Here is a 16,971-nt window from a genome sequence, read left to right as displayed (position 1 = left end):
TCTTGCCCCCCTCCCCCCCGAAATCCACTAGTGGACTCATTCGTTTAATGATCTTAAAAATAGGACCAGAAAGCACTCGGAGCCGTAAGCTCTTTCAAGGTGGGGAAAAATGTACATTCATCATTTTAGCAAAGAGTAAACAACAACATAGTTAATATAGGGCCTATATTAACTATTTTTTTAACTCAACTAGGCTATATTAACTCAATAGGCATAGCCTGTATTAGTTGAGAAGGAGCGATCTTCCTGATGTCAGCACTACCTGACTACTCACTATAGCACAGCGAGCATTGTGTTTCGCTAACTACACCAGTGTACAGGGCCGAATTTAGTTGATTGGGGGCCCGGGGCACTTTTAGATCGGGGGGCCCCCGAGCCAAAAAATTTTTGCGTCTAGGCGTGAAAAAACACTTCTACGTCTACAGTACCATTAATCCAGCACTGTAGCCTACAGCATTTTGCAGAAACTTTAAAGACTGAAAGGAAAAATAACAACACAAAACCACATTTTTTCCACGTAGGGGGGCCCTTCAAAAGTCGGGGAGCCTGGGGCACCTGCACCCTCTGTCCCCCCTAAATCCGGGCCTGCCAGTGTAGCCTCCACTAGCCATCAAGACTTCTCCAAAAACATGCCGACAATGCAGTAGCGGATCAAGAAAAAAGTTAGCGGAAAACCAGACTTTTAAAAAGTTAGCAAATTTTATAACATGAATAAACAATGCAAGTTTTAGTGTCTAACAAAGAAAAACTGAAAGAAGTTGTAGGGGGTTTGCCCCCTAGAAAATTTTGACAAATGTAATCTTGTTTTCGTCAGTTTTAGGTATTTTTATGAGCAATAATCTTTTTTTTATCGAGTTGCATACTTTGTAGCCTATGTAATCAAATTTATCAAAATAAAATTAGATGGGTTAGAAAGGGTTCGGTTTAAAATTTAAGTTAGCCTAACATTTAAAAAAATCATTCACGACTACTGAAAAATTTCAATAATTTGTGTCTTGAAAGTTTGTATAGCCTTGAAAATGAAGTAGCCTTTCAGAAGGCTAGAACTTCGAAAATTTATCTGAGGTGGTATCCCCACACCCACATTCACCTATAACATGTTCACTTCATGAGCTATCTCGATTAACACTGGAATTTATCAATTTAATTTTAATTCACTGGGCGAATTGAGTAAGCAGTGTTTACTTTGAAATATTGCATCATTTTGTTGTTTTTTTTTGGGACACAAAAGCTTTTCACTTACTTGCTTAATCCCCAACTATGCATACTCACTACTCAGTATCGCCGAGGTGAACGAAATCCGACGAAATGTGGTTGAGAGAGCAAAGCAAGCGAGAAAAATTTTCAAAAATGGAAAAAAAATACATATTAAATGTAACCGGTAGGCTACATGTGAAATTACAAGTCGAAAAACGCTGCACAAACTAAATATGAGGGGGCCCCTAGGCAGGGATAGGTCCCCAGTCAGGGGTTTGGAAAGCATTAAATAATAAGACCTTGCATGATTTAAACTATTGAATTTCGAGTTTCTGTAGCTTATTTTTTTTTTTTAAACAGTCAAAAAACATTACGGACAAAAATGAGTGGGCTCCTAATTAGCCGTAGGCCTTCTCCCCAGCCGGGGCGTACGGACTGCCCTGTTGCTGCTACAACATAAATTATATTTTTGTGAGCTTTGGTGTTACGCAGTGTTTTTAATACAAAAAGTGTTCATTTGCAGAAAAAAGGTTAAATCACACTGTTTCATAAACACTCAATTATAATGTTTCAATACAGCCTACTCACAGTGGACAACTAGGCCTATCGTATGCAGAGGTCTATTGATTGAACATGCTAGGTGTCGCAATAAAACTCAGACTATAATAGGGGTAGGCTATACATATATGGGGTATCTCAAAGTCAATTGGTGACACCTTCAGGTTATTCAGTATGCTCAGCTGATTGTTTTAAGACCACAACTGGGTCATTTGAGTTATTTTCCAGGCAGTGCCGGCAAAAACAGTGTTTCGGATTGTACACTATGAATAATCCCAGATTTCAGGCCAAAAAGCCAAATGCAGTCTTGAGAAAAGTACACACGCATATGCAAAGTTCGCAATTTCACTTCAGATATTAAATCGGTACTTGCAACCACATGTAGCAAAGCGGGCATCACAATTAAGCAATCACGACAAGCTTTCAAAACCATCTCAAGGACTTTTTACAACCATACATATTAACCTCCAGGTCGATGATGTTCCAGGATATGTGCCTCCAACAGATGGAACTATGTCAAAAACATCCTGTCTGTCAATGGACTATGAATCCTACAAGCATGTGTTGCTTTCTCTACGAGTCATTGATCGTATAAAACATTTACAAGCGATTCAAAGCAAGAAAAATTGTGCCCTTGCAATATTGAATGCGCATGACGAAAAAACAATAGCAATATGTACAATATGATAGTAACACAAGAAGAAGAATTACAGAAGAATGGACATCCATAATAATAGAGTTCAGTGGTGGTAAACCATTTTGATCGAGACCTCTATCTTTTGCGGTGGAAACCAGAGAAAATGTCATAAGATTATTTGTGGAACAGTTGCATCGATTGTCTTTGGCAAGCAATAGACATTTCACTAATTGATCTACGGTAAAAAGGTTACTTCAATAACGACAGATTATGTCAGCAAAAATCTTGGCATCGAGGAATCCATTGCAGCTACGCTAGGGTCAAACCATATACCTTTGCATTTGCTTTACGTTAGTCATAATTGCAAAGTCTTCGATCGTGGTAATTTAAATGTAATGTTGAAATACGAGCAAAAACTCCACATGCGGGAGATTTTGATTGCTCACACACCCGCATTAAAATTATTTCTCTCCTCCAGCAAGGGTGTTGTATTTGCTGCTTTGGAAGCTCTATCTAAACTGGCAGTGAATGATGGTCATAAGTCATCATAATTCGAATTGTTTGACAAGGTCGTTGCTGAATCTTGAAATTCGAAGAAGCATAGCCAATGCAAGGAGACGAGATTTGGAAGCTTGGATCCACAGCAGCAACGATCTTGTATCACATTCCGGAATATAAGTCATTGCTCGAAAGCACAAAGTCGAATTATCAATTGGTGCAAGCTTGCCGCATATATTTGCAGAGTGACTTTGTTGTGTTGGGATTGAAAGTGCATGGTTTTCTTACCGTTTTACACTTCCAATTTTAAATATGGTTAAAAAAAACACTCAAACAGAGCTTGTACAAATATTAGCCTACTGGACTTGCACACTGCCTTGGCTAATATTCAATATTCTCTATTTAATATTCAGCAATGCTAATATTTTCCATGTCTACCACGTTCCGTATTCATTCTCTGTTGAAGAACCCGTTTTGGTGGTTGAAAAGCATTTGTATAAAAATTGTTGTTGCGGGCAGCTAAAGACCTTGCCATACAACGCGGCAGAGAAGATGGATTCGGTTCGCAGACCAGTGCCTCTTCACGTGCAACTGAAGTACACAAACTGGCTTCTTCATAGCTACAAGGTTTGACCAGCAATAATTTTGATTGTGAGCGTGACTTAGCCAAATTCGATCATTGGCCAAAAGATCAGCAAGCTGCTCCAACAAAATATTCACTGCCGCAGGAATCCGAGTGACCCGGCCAAATTTGTTCAAAGTAAATTCCATTAACACGGAAGAACAAGGCGAAGTTGAACCTGACCTTGATTCTAACTAAACAGTGTGACTCCGTGAGTGACCTTCCAAAAATTCCATCAGTAGAAGACATATTGACTGCATTGCATCTTACATATGACAACAATATAATTAATCAAGAACTGGGAGATGCTGATCTACAACGATCCAGGAACGAAGATGTTGAGGTAAATGAGCCGTGCATTGTAATTTGGGATGCTGAGAACAAAAGAAATTGGCATCTTGGAATTTGTATAAAGAACAATGGTCATACAACTTACACAATTGAGCATTTAGAAAGGGTAAGTCATCCCAATGAAAGTGGGAATCAGAGGTGGAGATATCCAAGCAAACCTGATGTCCAATGTGATGCGTCTATACAGATAATACCATGTAATATACTTGGTTCATGGGATATGTCAGGAAGGAATATGACATTTCTCTTGGATAACTGCCACATCATTGAGGGATTATTCAAAGCATTTTACTACAAGTAGTTTGCTACGTAGTACTATTATCATGAATCAGTATAACTAGTACACAGAACAGTATACTTATTAAATACTACCACATACATTGATTGCTTGCAGAAGCACAGTGGGCATTGCTAGTAGTGAATCCGATGTTTTTACTATGTTAACCAGGCTTGCAAATTCGTCTTCAGTGGGGCAAGAGTCAAGCGTGCTTTAAATAATGGCGAGAGTCTATATTTGTTTATTTAAGTAAAAAATATCACTTTTGCATAAGTCTAGTTGGACTCCGGCAGAGTAATTGCGTGACTGCCGGCGAAAGTGCGGCTCTAATACTCTCCTCGAGTTTACAAGACTGTAAACAATGACTATCTTGAATGTCACCACTGTAAACAGTAAGGAGAATTGCTGGCTTATGGCGACCTTATTGTTACAGACGGTTGTTCGCCTGGTCAAACGTCATGTAGAAACCGTTCGGGTCTACTGAATATTACGTCATGGAAATTCCTAAAACATGAGCCAAAATTGCACCATCGTCCGTAAGACTCGTGTCAGACCGGTTTAAACCTGTTTCAGTTTGAGACCTGTTTGGACATGAAATATTGCGTCACGAACTGCTCTCGTGCCTTTGAGTTATCACAAATTTTTCTGATTCATTCTCGAAGTTGTTTGTTGGAAGTCGGTCGCACATTTAACTGGTTTATTTGGTGCTTGCTAGCTGGACAAATTCTCCGTCTTTTATCCAAGTAATCTGTATCGTAGTGACAGTTTTAGAGGTGTAGGCATTGCATACCCATTTCGATAGCCGCGGGCTAATTTTACAGAAATACACTGTTTGAAAAGAAGTTCAAGTGTGTGTTTCTTCGGTCATTATATACAGACGAACGGATTTGGGAATCTTATGTTACAATTTTCCCACGAAGAGATTATGGTTTACCGCTGTGACCATTTATATACTTAACTGCATTATTAACGTTAAAAGCGTCATTTTCGATTTTATGCATTCCGGACACCGTTTTTGCCGGCACTGCCTGAGTTTTTCTCCAAATTTATTGAATTATGTCTTAAAATGCTCAGGAGACAATATACTTCAAAATAGGGGTGTCACGAAAATGATCCAGAATGATAACTTTTTTAACCATATGTAGGGGAGAGTGGGGAGGTTTGAGCCACTGGGAGGTTTGAACCATGGCTGTTATTGCGGATACTATAAAAGTAGAAATGACGTAACTATGTCTGTAGACAGAGGAAGTAAAGTGATTCCAAAGCATGTCTACGTTAGAGCGATAGCAGCAGCGATTTTAGCGCAAGCAGGTTAGAACTTGTTTTCCTTGCAAAAAGTAAATTTTAGGAATTTCAGTTTGTAGCTGCATGCCATCTTCGCTGTTTTACTTAGGCAATAGTTAATACTACCATGAGTAGTCCTATCTAAAAGGTGTTTAATGATGCTGGCAAATGCTCTGTAAGTGAAAGATTTAATAGCTGATTAGACAAGTTTCTTAAAATGGTGGCAACAGGGAGGTTTGAACCAGTTGATTCGGGAGGTTTGAACCGGTGGCTCAAACCTCCCAGAAGAAAATAAGTTTTAGTAGCTTCTTCTGAAATAGTTTGCGGTCTGTAGTAGTCAATGTATTGTAAGTCTAGTGCTTTAGTATGCATTTGGCTACTTATAAATAGGCTATACAGTCTATGTTAACTGTAGTAATATTGCGAATTGCTTACACAGGGTATTCCTATTGGCCACAGTAAATTACAAGCATTAGTTGAATTTAAGTTTTTATTTCCATCACTATGCCTCGCAAACATGTTAGAACTACAAGCCACGCATCAGCCACTCGTGAGGAGATGTTGCTTGCTTTGGAGGAAATAAAGAATGGAATGTCGATCAGAGAAGTTGCCAAAAGAAGACATATTAACAGGACCACTTTAGGTCGCTATTACAAAGAGTGCAATCGTCCTGGATCTGATAATGGTAGACTCTCAGAAAACATTGGCTATAATAGAACGAAGGTAAAAAGTCTGGTGTTTCCTTGGGAGTTGGAAAGTCTGCTCGCACAGCACATAAAAGACCTGGACGATAGATTTCACGGACTCACACGCACCAAATGCCGTGAGTTGGCTTTCAGTTTGGCTGACAAGAACAACATTCAGATGCCAAGTAACTGGGTGGTTTCTAAGATGGCAGGTTTGTTTTATTTTAAGCCTATGTTGTTTAAAAATTGAATGAGACTGTTCACCAGGCATTTAATTCAATAACATGATACGCTCTTCTGGTGTAAAATAAGCAAAACTATCACAAGGTGTTTTTAGTGATAATCTGCATTTATTTTCCGACGTTTCGTTAATCAGACACGATTAACTTGTTTATTAATTCTGTGTGGAAAATTGTGTACGGTAGCACATTGTAGATCACATTGGTTTGTTTTTTCGACATTACTCAACACACACCACCTCTCAATTCTTTCCCATAAACTTTTGCAGGAATTGACTGGTTTGAAGGTTTCAAGGAGAGACACCATCTGACATGTCGTAAACCAGAAGCGACGTCTTTAGGAAGAGCGACAGCTTTCAACAAAACAACTGTTGGGGAGTTTTTCGACAACCTTGGAAGAGTTATGGACAGGTCTCGTAACAATAGCCTAACATTGCTTTGTACTTAGCAATTCTTATGATCTGAAAAAGGCTTCATTGTATCGTTTTGTGTTTTAGGTACAACTTTGCTGCAAGTAGAATATACAACCTTGATGAAACAGGTGTCACAACCGTGCAAAGACCAAATCATATCGTGACAACGAAAGGAAAAAAACAAGTTGGTTCTGTGACATCTGCAGAGAGAGGAGAACTTGTAACAGTTGTATGTGCTGTCAGTGCTTCAGGTGTTGCCATTCCCCCCATGTTTATCTTTCCAAGAGTAAGATATAAGGAGGAATTTGTTAGACATGGACCAGCAGAATCCATTGGAGAAGGTACCAAATCTGGGTGGATTAACGAAGAAAAATTTTTGGTCTACTTGAAACATTTTGTGAAGCATAGTGGTTGTTCCCCCTCTCAACCTGTCCTCTTAATTCTCGACAACCATGAGTCTCACGTTTCTTGGGAGGCTGTGGAGTTTGCTGATAAAAGTGGCATTGAATTGCTGACTTTGCCTCCTCACACTTCTCACAAACTTCAACCGCTTGATAAATCAGTGTTTGGGCCATTTAAAGGCTATTACAACCAGGCTGTAGATGGATGGATGCGAACCTACAACAACAAAACTTTTCGGATTTATGACATTCCACAATGCGTTAAGGAGGCTTTTTTAAACGCTATGACGCCAAGGAACATCACTTCTGGCTTTGCCTCTACAGGAATATATCCTTTTAACAAAAGTATATTCACAGACACAGATTTTGCCCCATCACTTCTGAGTGATAGACCAAATCCCCAAACAAGTACCTCCCATCAACCTGAAGTGAATGAAGCTAATGTTATGGCCGCAGTTCCCAACACTATTGCTAACCGATCAACTGATAATGCTTATTTCTTTGAAGGTGCGACACATTTACCCGTATCTTCATTGCAAGATCTCGAGGAATATCACGCCTCAGAAAGCTTCATACCACCCAACGAAGTTATTCCATTACCATCAAGCAAAACCCCAAGAGTTCAACGCAAAAGGAAACGAGTAAAAAGTCGGGTTCTCACAGAGACTCCAGAAAAACAGGCAATAAAAATTCAGCACGAAGAAAGACGTGCAAAGCAGGAAAAATTGCTCAGAAGAAAACAAAAAATTATTAGACCAAAGCCAAAGAAACCCCCCACAAAACGTGTGCTAGCTCTTAATGAAAGCTCAAGTTCTGATGAGGATGATGCAGTTCCTTTGGACGATATGTCAGACACAGCATCAGAGAGTGGAAGTAGTGTAAATGAAGAGCAAAATCCCAAAGAACTTGCTGTAGGAGATTTTGTTGTTGTTAAATTTAATACCAAAGAGAACACACGTCATTACATTGGCAAGATAGATGACGTGGGCACAATCGACGAGGAGCCTGAAGCTCGCTTCTTGCAAAAGGTTCCATCTACAAATAAGAGTGGAAAGCCATCATTTACATTCAAAGAAAATGATGAAGGGTCTTTTCCACGAAGCGACATAGTAAAAGTTTTACCCAATCCACAAAAAGCGGGAGGAACTGCAAGAAGGGAGAGCCATTTTATATTCAATTGTTGCCTGAAAGAGTTCAATTTGGAATGATAACATATTGATGTTGACAATGCTTAATTACTCTTACGAGACAGTTGATTGACAGTTACTGGTCGTTGTTTGTGTTGCATGTTTTTTATTATTTTTGTACTTATACCGCTGTAAATGTTTGAGACATCTTTTTCATTGATTATTTGTGAAACAATGTGTATTTATCCAACTTTGAAAAGGTGGGTTAAATTACCCCAGTGTGGTTCAAATCACCCTTTTGAGTGGTTCAAATCACCCCAACCCAAGGGTGATTTGAACCACTTGAGAACTTTCTGAAAATACTTTATATTTTTCGTTGTAATAAATTTCATTTGCAAATTCACTTTGGGCTTGCTCAAGTACATCCTAGACTTGGATGTCATGCAAAAAAATTGCTGAAAAATTGAATCCTGAAGCAGACATTAGGAATATTGAGAAAAGTGGTTCAAACCACCCCACCCTCCCCTACAGCCTACCCCTAACTATAATAACTTAGTTGGGACAAAGTATTCTGATAGCTAAAAGTGTGTTGAAACAACCAGTGTAATTTAATACACCTTTTATATTATCTGAGCTAGGAACAGATAGCCTATTTTGATCATTTCTTTTGTTCTTGACGCGACGTTTCCTAAGCACAACCCAGATTAAAGAAATGTCATCTTTTACCAAAGTGGTTAGTTAACGCTCAAGCTTTATAAACCTTAGATTACTGTAGCTTGCAGTAGGCTAGAACCTACAATTTTAGAATACCATAACAAGTTAAGCAAGAACTATGCGAAAACAAGTCAAATGTAACATGCAGTAGGCCTAGTAAGGCTATAGCTTCAGAGTTAGAAGCTTTAAGAATAAATGGAGCTTAGTTATTTATGAAAGAAACATACCAGTAGGCCTATGTTTGTTTTTGCTTCTATGCAAGCGTAACCGAAAAAAAATCCAAATGAAATGCATTCTTCGAGGGAAGAATTTGATGGAGCTGAGCAAGCTTTAAACTTTCAACTGTGGTTTGCCAGGAAAACTTGTTGCATCTACTCAATTAAACTGAACAAATCCTTTCATGTCTTTGGCACAGTCTCAGCCAACGTAAACTTGGTTCGTGCCCTTTTGACAAAGAAATAAGACAAAGAATTATTGCTTTTAGACTGATTTACAGTCCAGTAGGCTAAATTATTTCTGCAAAGCGTGTTTCCTGATTGAGCCTATATTATTTTTGTTAAAGCTCTTGCTCATGATCTTATTGTTCAGCCTATTGTAGTAATTCAAAATTCTAAAGCCTATTTCAACCATGCGTGTTACTTTGAAAGTATGCATTTCGTTTTGCTGCTTATCCATATTTTCATTGATCTTTAGTCGAATAGAATGGGCCTGGATCTCCAACCAAAAGAGAGCTATTAGAAAGCTGGCAAACGTTCGAATGGCCTTAAACAATCATCGTGTTTTAGAGTCTCCAATGCACAAGTAAGTTGGTGGCTGTTATAAAAAATTAGACAAGTGGTTGGTTGGTTTTGAATCTTTATCCTCGGACTGACAAAGCCTTGATAGGTTATTCCTGGTAGTTTCGCATACTTGTAGAGGCTCTTCTTGACGCAGGGCAGGTCACCGATATTGGCAGAGTGAAGTGTTCCGATTGTTGAAGTATTGTTGCCGGGGAATTAATCCGTTCACTAGGTGCCGCTGAATGGAGAGCAGTCCGGAAATGCGTTGCTCAAGCGCACACCCCGAGAGTTCCTAAACTTTTGTGCATTCCTCCCATTGGCCACTTTGTAACTTTTCATATCTCCCTTAAGTAGTCTACAAAAACTAAGCAGAATGGTTGAAATGGTGGATTTTTTTTAGATGATTCGGTGCCTTACTAAAACGCCATTCTGCACTTGCAAGGTAGGCTACTAATAGATTTACGGCGAATTTTCACAGTCTGCAGATAGCAAGTTTCAATTCGCTTCTTTGTGAAAAGCCAATTTACCATTAACACATAAGGCCGCTGCAAATTACAACTTTCGACAATGTTATAAAAAAATTAGAAATAAAATGTTCAATTTTGTTTCATTTTGAAAATCACAACATTGTACGAAACTTTAGAGATTGCTTAATCTTATCCCAACGCTTTATCTAACTCGACGGTCATTTCAATCTTGCTTCCGGTGTCAAATTAGGCGACTTCACTGTAGATTAAAGCTTGACTGAGGGAAGTTAAATCTAGTTTTTAACGCCTTATAAAGGCTCTAGATTAGACGAATGAATATGGAGCCAGCAGTGATGTAAACTTCGATTAAAAATATTTGTTTTTAGGAACAAGTCAATTGTTTTGATGTGGCGACACCCTTGGGGAATAGAAAGCGAAGGTATCAGAGAAGGTAGTGTTAGAGGAAAATGCCTTTTTACGTACCAAAAAAAATACCTTGATAAAGCACTTGCTATTGTATTTCATTACACGGCATTTGACGACGATAATCAAATAACTTGGTCACACCCCAGGTTGGTTTAATCAATGAAAGTGTGTTGTAGGCCTACTGTAGTGGGCAAAGCGATTAATTTAAGTTAAGGTATTTTAAAAGGTTCTTAGAAGAAGTAGAGGTAGGCTACCTACCTGTATTGTAGAGAAATATAGAAAAGTTGCTGTTGCACTGCAAAACTGTTTGCTATTTTATTATAATGTTCACGTGTGTTATTTTGACATTTTCAAGTGACGTCAAAAAAGCTATTCACCAAACAACACTTTGGGAGTTGTAGACTATTTCCATTTCTGTGTAGGCTATCAATTAAATTCCAAATTTTTCGATAAAAAGTTGCCAGAACTGTCTCCTCGTTAAGCTAACTGAAAAAAATACAAACATACTCATATTATCTTGTCAAACTTGTACTAAATTTGTTAGCTACGGTTACCCCCCGATCCCCAACGGTTAGTTTGGTTTTTGAATGTTTATCCTCAGACTGACAAAGCCTTTGTAAGTTATTCCTGGTAGTTTCGCATACTTGTAGTGGCTCTTGACGCAGGGCCGGTTCCCGAGATTGGCAAAGTGAAGCCGGTTCCCGAGATTCCCTATTCCTGAGATTGGCAAAGTTTTCCGATTGTTGAAGTGTTGTTGCTGGGAAATTATTCCATTCACTAGGTGCCGCTGATCGGAGAGCAGTCCTGAAAGTGCGTTGCTCAAGCGCACACCCCGACAGTCGAACCAGCGCCACGTGATCTTGAGCCGGGCGCGTAACCACTGAGCTAACGGGGCGTAACCACTGAGCTAGTTACACCTTGGATGATAAGATAGACACGACATTCAAATTTCCTCAAAATGTAATGTTTATTTGCAGACACCCAGATCAAATATACGTTTGGTATAACCTAGAGAGTCCTTGGTATCTAAAACATGTTGAACATCGAAGCCTGAATGAATTTTATGGGGATTTTATCAATTGGACAATGACATATCGCATGGATTCCGATGTTTTTTATCCCTACGTTCAGCCGTCGCTGCTTAAAGGTGCATTGAAAGGAGGGAAAAGAGTCGTAGACTTTATCATATCTAAAAAAAAGAAAACAGCGGTAAGCTTTGAGAAATTTTAAGAAGGTGAGAGTTTGACAATAAAGACAAATCAAAGTATGGCACAGGCCTTCACAAAACAAAATAGTAGGTTACGTTTGGTCTACATTACAAGCACCAGTAAGCTAGGCCTATACACTATTTTATAGCAGCCTATCCTATTTCATGGTTGCTTTTACATTCAGTTAAAATTAGGCATTGTTAGGCTATAAATAAGAAAACGACTCAGTTGTGTCACAAAAACGGTTAGTTTCGTGTTGCAGACAAACGGATTTTTCAATCTGTTTTTTGTCTTTCAGTTGTGGGTTGTCAGTAACTGCGACCGAACCAAGGCGGCTTTGGATCGCTTTAAACTTGTGAACGAATTAATGGCTGCTGGTGTTCCAGTTGAGCGTTTTGGTGCATGCTTCAACAACTCAAAAGAGTATCACGAAATGTCAAAAGATCCACAGAAGATTTATGCGTATAAGTTTTATCTTTCGTTTGAAAATGCTCGCAACTGCCAAAGTTACATTACAGAAAAGTTTTGGGATAACGGCCTTATGTCAGGAAGGGTTCCAGTCGTGTGGGGGCCCAACAAGAAAGATATTGAAGCATTGGTACCTCCTGGGTCATACATCCATGCAGATGATTTTTCCTCTGTCGAAAACCTAGCAGCATACTTAATGTACTTAAACCAAAACGATGTAGCTTATCGATCGTACTTCAAGTGGAGAGAAGACCCTGACAATCCAGCCATAAAATCATTACTTCAACTTTACAAAGTTACCAGAGAAGAACAGCTTTGTGAAAAAGCTCGAAATAATCAAATGCACAGAAGCATTACCAATGTTGCGCAATATTTTTTTGAAAAAGATAGAAAAGAGTGTCTGCAAAAGTGAAAAAAATCAAAATAGGCTAATGTTGTGATTAGCTACTGTTTTTCGCATTCGTCGCATCACGGGCACTGCTTTGTTGCGTCGAACTCTCTTTGAAACAAGGACTAATATTGTATTTGCTTGCTTACATTTACAAATATTGAACTTTCGAAGCTTTTGAAGATATCATCTACTCCAGGGGTCACCAAATGGCGGCCCGCGGGCCGCATGCGGCCCGCCACGCCATATCGCTGCGGCCCGCGGAAGGTATCAGCGTACAAGTATAATCAAAAATACTTTTCTTGAGGAGTCAATGAGCATGAAGGTAAAAAATACTTTCCGGGAAGCATATTTTTGCTGTGCATACGATTCCACCGACCGACCATTCAGATTGTAGTTCTAGGTGGGGGTCGCTCAACGTTATTTCAATGCGATGTCCAGCCACACTGTCCCAGTGGTTGATTAAAACGTCTGTTTTCGAATTTCGAAATTGTCTGTGAGCATAGGGTTGCTTATTTTAAGTTTGTAAGTGTCATGTAAACACTAGTGTGCGTTTCACCGTTATTGTGTTTCACAAGCATTGTTCCCTTTAAGCAAGTTTTTGTTAGCAAAATAGGCCGGTGTGCCAACTCATTTTATAATAAATTGGCAAAGTAAGCTTATTATATATAAATTTAAAGACATTTTCTGGTTGTATCAAGAAAATGAAATATCTTCTCACAGGTATTGGTTGTAGGCCTATTATTTCTGGTTGTATTTTCATAAGACAACTTCTGCTTGTATTATGAAAATATTTAGTTCGGTACTGCAAAATTTTGTTAATCAACAATTCTTGCCATGCTGATAAGCACTGCAAGTGACAGTTGTCTAATAATCAAGAAATACGGTTTTATAGACTCTCACAAAAAGATGAAAAACCAACTCATTGCTTTTTTAGAGGGAACACCGTTCATGAGTTACGATAGAACGTTTTTTAGGTGATTTCTACAAGCGTTTGTTTCATGGTGCCTAGTTTCTTTCTCCCTGTTATTGGAGCCTATTTTTCGCTGATATGTTAGCAGCATAGCAGGTCACTGTTGTTGCCTGTATTGCGATGTGTCAAACATTTCTTTGGTTACTGAAACTGTTAATTGCAAGATATCTTTTGCAAAGCGAAGTGGCATCACTCTTGCTTGGCGATGAATATTCTAATGAAACCATTCGCCTCGCTACAAGTGCGCAAAACAAGTGGCCTTGTTTATTAGACATTGTTAAGAAAGTCAAAAGTGTTGTTAAAGGAGCTTGGCCTGGCGGTAGCGTTGTTCGACTAATTTTGTTGCTGCGGTATTCTAAGATAAATAGTAACAACATGTAACGCTGAATACTGGGTACGAAATGCGTTCATTTCTAGCATAAGAGTCAACCTACCTAAAATTTTATTAGTGCGGCCCGCCACAGCTCTCCTTAGTGCCAAAGTGGCTCGCATGCAAAAAAGGTTGGTGACCCCTGATCTACTCCAAATTTTACCCCAGATTGTCGCAATTGTGTTTTCGCGCTTCAATCATCCCGCCTTAAGGCTGCTTGCAAAATCCGCTCCTTGGTCCGTAGATTAACTTTAACTTCAATTAATTTTAATTTCAAGTTTAGCCTTGATTTTACAATAAGCCTACAACAAAATATTTTAAGACCTTGTCCTCTGGTGTAATTTTTTTGAAAGTTTTATCCATGGCTCCTCAGACTATCTCGCGGGCTCGAGTTCAATAGTATCACCTGAACCATTTGCCTACGCCACTTCTTGCAGCAGAAGCATGACAAAGAGAAATCAATCTACGTGATTTTATTGAAGTAAAGCTGTGGCAGGAAGTCTTCCATTGTGGCAATTGAAAGGAAAAGCATAAGATAAAAGTGATCTATTACTTTTGTTGTCCTACTAAGATCCACTTATTTCTGATTTGACATTCTGATTGACATATCTGATTCACTGAGCAGATCGCCCATAAACACGGCACAAAAAGCCAACATTTCACTTAGTCACACTATGGCATCGGGAAAATATAATTTAGAATGTTGTAGCTTACTGTACTTGTATCTAGGGGCCCCGAGAGGGGGGAAGTCGCGCAATTTTTCCCCTAGCATAACATTGTAAAGGAAAAACGAGTAGTTTTTCCTTTTTTTCACTTTTGAGGGGGCGTATTTGTTCGCAACTAAAACAAAGTGTACCAACTTAAAAATAAATAAATTTTTGAGGGAAATGGGAAGACTAGTTTCAAGTATTTTTCCAGCATTGTACTGTAGATGCTACTTCATATATTTGTCATCAAAAACAATCCGTTGTCGTAGTTTCAACAGCCTTGAATGCTCACACTGCGAATCCAACATTCAGGACGTCGACCACCAGGTCAAGGAAAGCCCATCCACGAACATCAGAAGAGGATATTGAGCAGTAGCTTACACGCATGTGACGATGTTTTTAAACACTGGTCAAAGCGTCAAAAGCACCGCATATGCCACGTAGCCTACACACCATACGACTATAGGCCTACTACAATTTTCCTAAACTAAATAGTGAGGAACAATGGTAAGTTTGCTGCAAGTCTAGTCGAGTGGTTTTGGTTGATTTTCTTATCAAAAGAAGTTGTTTTTTATAACGATACACTGTAAAACTCTAATCTTCAAAGAAATTCAGGTTCACACTAAGGTAAGTAGGCCAAGTTCAGCATAAGAGATATGATGCATCGCATGATACAAATTTGTTGCTTTTATTTTTTTTTTTTTTTGAATTTGTTTTTGGAGCCCATTTTTCGTATTGTTTCCGGACCAATTCTGATTTCTCTCGGAGACCCTGCTTGCATCAACACTTGGCATTATAGGTTAATAACTTTACTGGTCATAACGTTTCCTATTAAAGACCGTTAAAAAATGCTAACCTACGAAATGTCACTCCTGCTTGGCAGCATGCATAGGCTAATAGTAGGTTTAGTGTAGGTCTCCCAACGTAGGCTACAAGCTACTTCTCCGAAGTTTTTTGAAGCCTTTGAGCACTCTGTTCTCGGTGTCAGGGGCAAAGCTTGCGCTCCCCTGCGGGTAACACGAATTCTGTTCGGCCAACAAAAATGACTTAAAAAAAAAAACAGGCAGTACGATTGCGATTCAAGACAGTCTCAATGTTTATGTTAGGCTATTTTTAGGAAGAAGCGCAAATTACGTAACAAACAGAAACTCCAGCCTTGTCCATTTGACTGCCATCGCACTGGTCTGGTAGCCTACAGCAGTGCATGCAACCCCGTCAATAACTAGCCTATAGGACTACCAGTATCTATAATGTCTTAGCCAAGGCTACTCTACATAGCCTACGCAACTGACTCCAAAGCTCCGTTTGTGCCAGTTGAGATGTATCTGCAGAACTCACTCACAAGCAAAAGTAGACAAATTTGAGAGCATCATATTTTCGCCAAACAAAAACAAAATGCAAAAGTAGCCTAAATACGTTTGAGATTTGAAGACTAAAATGGGAGAGTGGGGCTAGTCGGAAAGTTTTTTTGAAAGTGAAATTTAAGACAATTGGTGCATAACCTGACAACTTGAAGAACGGTAACTTAAACTATCATCTATGGTGTCCTCTATCATACAACCAAAAAGAAGTATTGAGTCAATTCAGCTTTTAATCAAAATTTAAAATAAACAAACATAGGCCTACAATTGATTTTTCAACTAACCCCATTCCTGGTGTTAGTTGAAAAACGTCAGTTTAATGCCCACTAATGAACTGGATACTCTTTTTTCAACCAACAAACATTTACATGGGGTTGTAAGCAAATATGTTTAGCCTACCTGCTTTAAAATCAAAATGCAATGAATTCTACACCCAGTGGCGCCGCCAGACCTTCAACAATGGGGGGGCAAAATATTGACAGTGCAAGACAGTAGTGTAGCCAAAAATTTTGAAAGGGGGAGTGTTGACGACAGCCGGCGGGCGCAGCCCGATGGCGTGTTTGCCAAAGGCGACACTTAGCAGCGGGGGTCTGGGGGGCCTCCCCCAGAAAATTTTGAAAAATTACTTTCAGTTTGGTGCATTCTGAGAGCATTTTCAACAAAATTGTGGGTATGAATATTTCTGTAAAATGGTGCTGTCCGGTGGCATAGCAAAAGGATAAGATCATGTTTTCTTCGGCATTTTTCGGAAATAAAGCTACGTCTCTATGTTTTCTTGTTGCAAATTCCAGATTGAGATATTTGAATGTTTGGTATTGGC

The 16,971-nt window shown here is 39.1% G+C and overlaps 2 protein-coding genes across 2 annotated transcripts; both read left to right on the top strand.

Annotated features, from left to right (window-relative positions):
- The first annotated feature begins 5,612 nt into the window (after positions 1 to 5,612).
- Positions 5,613 to 8,763, top strand: LOC145787519 (uncharacterized). Its single transcript, XM_082599277.1, has 3 exons — positions 5,613 to 6,322; positions 6,619 to 6,760; positions 6,847 to 8,763. Exons 1-3 carry the CDS (start codon positions 5,929 to 5,931, stop codon positions 8,369 to 8,371), a joined length of 2,061 nt encoding a protein of 686 aa, XP_082455403.1. The 5' UTR covers positions 5,613 to 5,928; the 3' UTR covers positions 8,372 to 8,763.
- A 938-nt stretch (positions 8,764 to 9,701) lies between these two features.
- LOC145788005 (alpha-(1,3)-fucosyltransferase 4-like) lies at positions 9,702 to 13,203 on the top strand. Its single transcript, XM_082599848.1, has 4 exons — positions 9,702 to 9,805; positions 10,637 to 10,822; positions 11,654 to 11,885; positions 12,183 to 13,203. Exons 1-4 carry the CDS (start codon positions 9,762 to 9,764, stop codon positions 12,762 to 12,764), a joined length of 1,044 nt encoding a protein of 347 aa, XP_082455974.1. The 5' UTR covers positions 9,702 to 9,761; the 3' UTR covers positions 12,765 to 13,203.
- The last annotated feature ends 3,768 nt before the right edge of the window (positions 13,204 to 16,971 follow it).

The sequence above is a fragment of the Aplidium turbinatum genome, chromosome 18 (assembly GCF_918807975.1).
Source record: "Aplidium turbinatum chromosome 18, kaAplTurb1.1, whole genome shotgun sequence".
NCBI classification, from domain to species: Eukaryota; Metazoa; Chordata; class Ascidiacea; order Aplousobranchia; family Polyclinidae; genus Aplidium; species Aplidium turbinatum.
The sequence above is the reverse complement of the archived record's forward strand: the minus strand, read 5'-3'. Positions and strand labels throughout refer to the sequence as shown.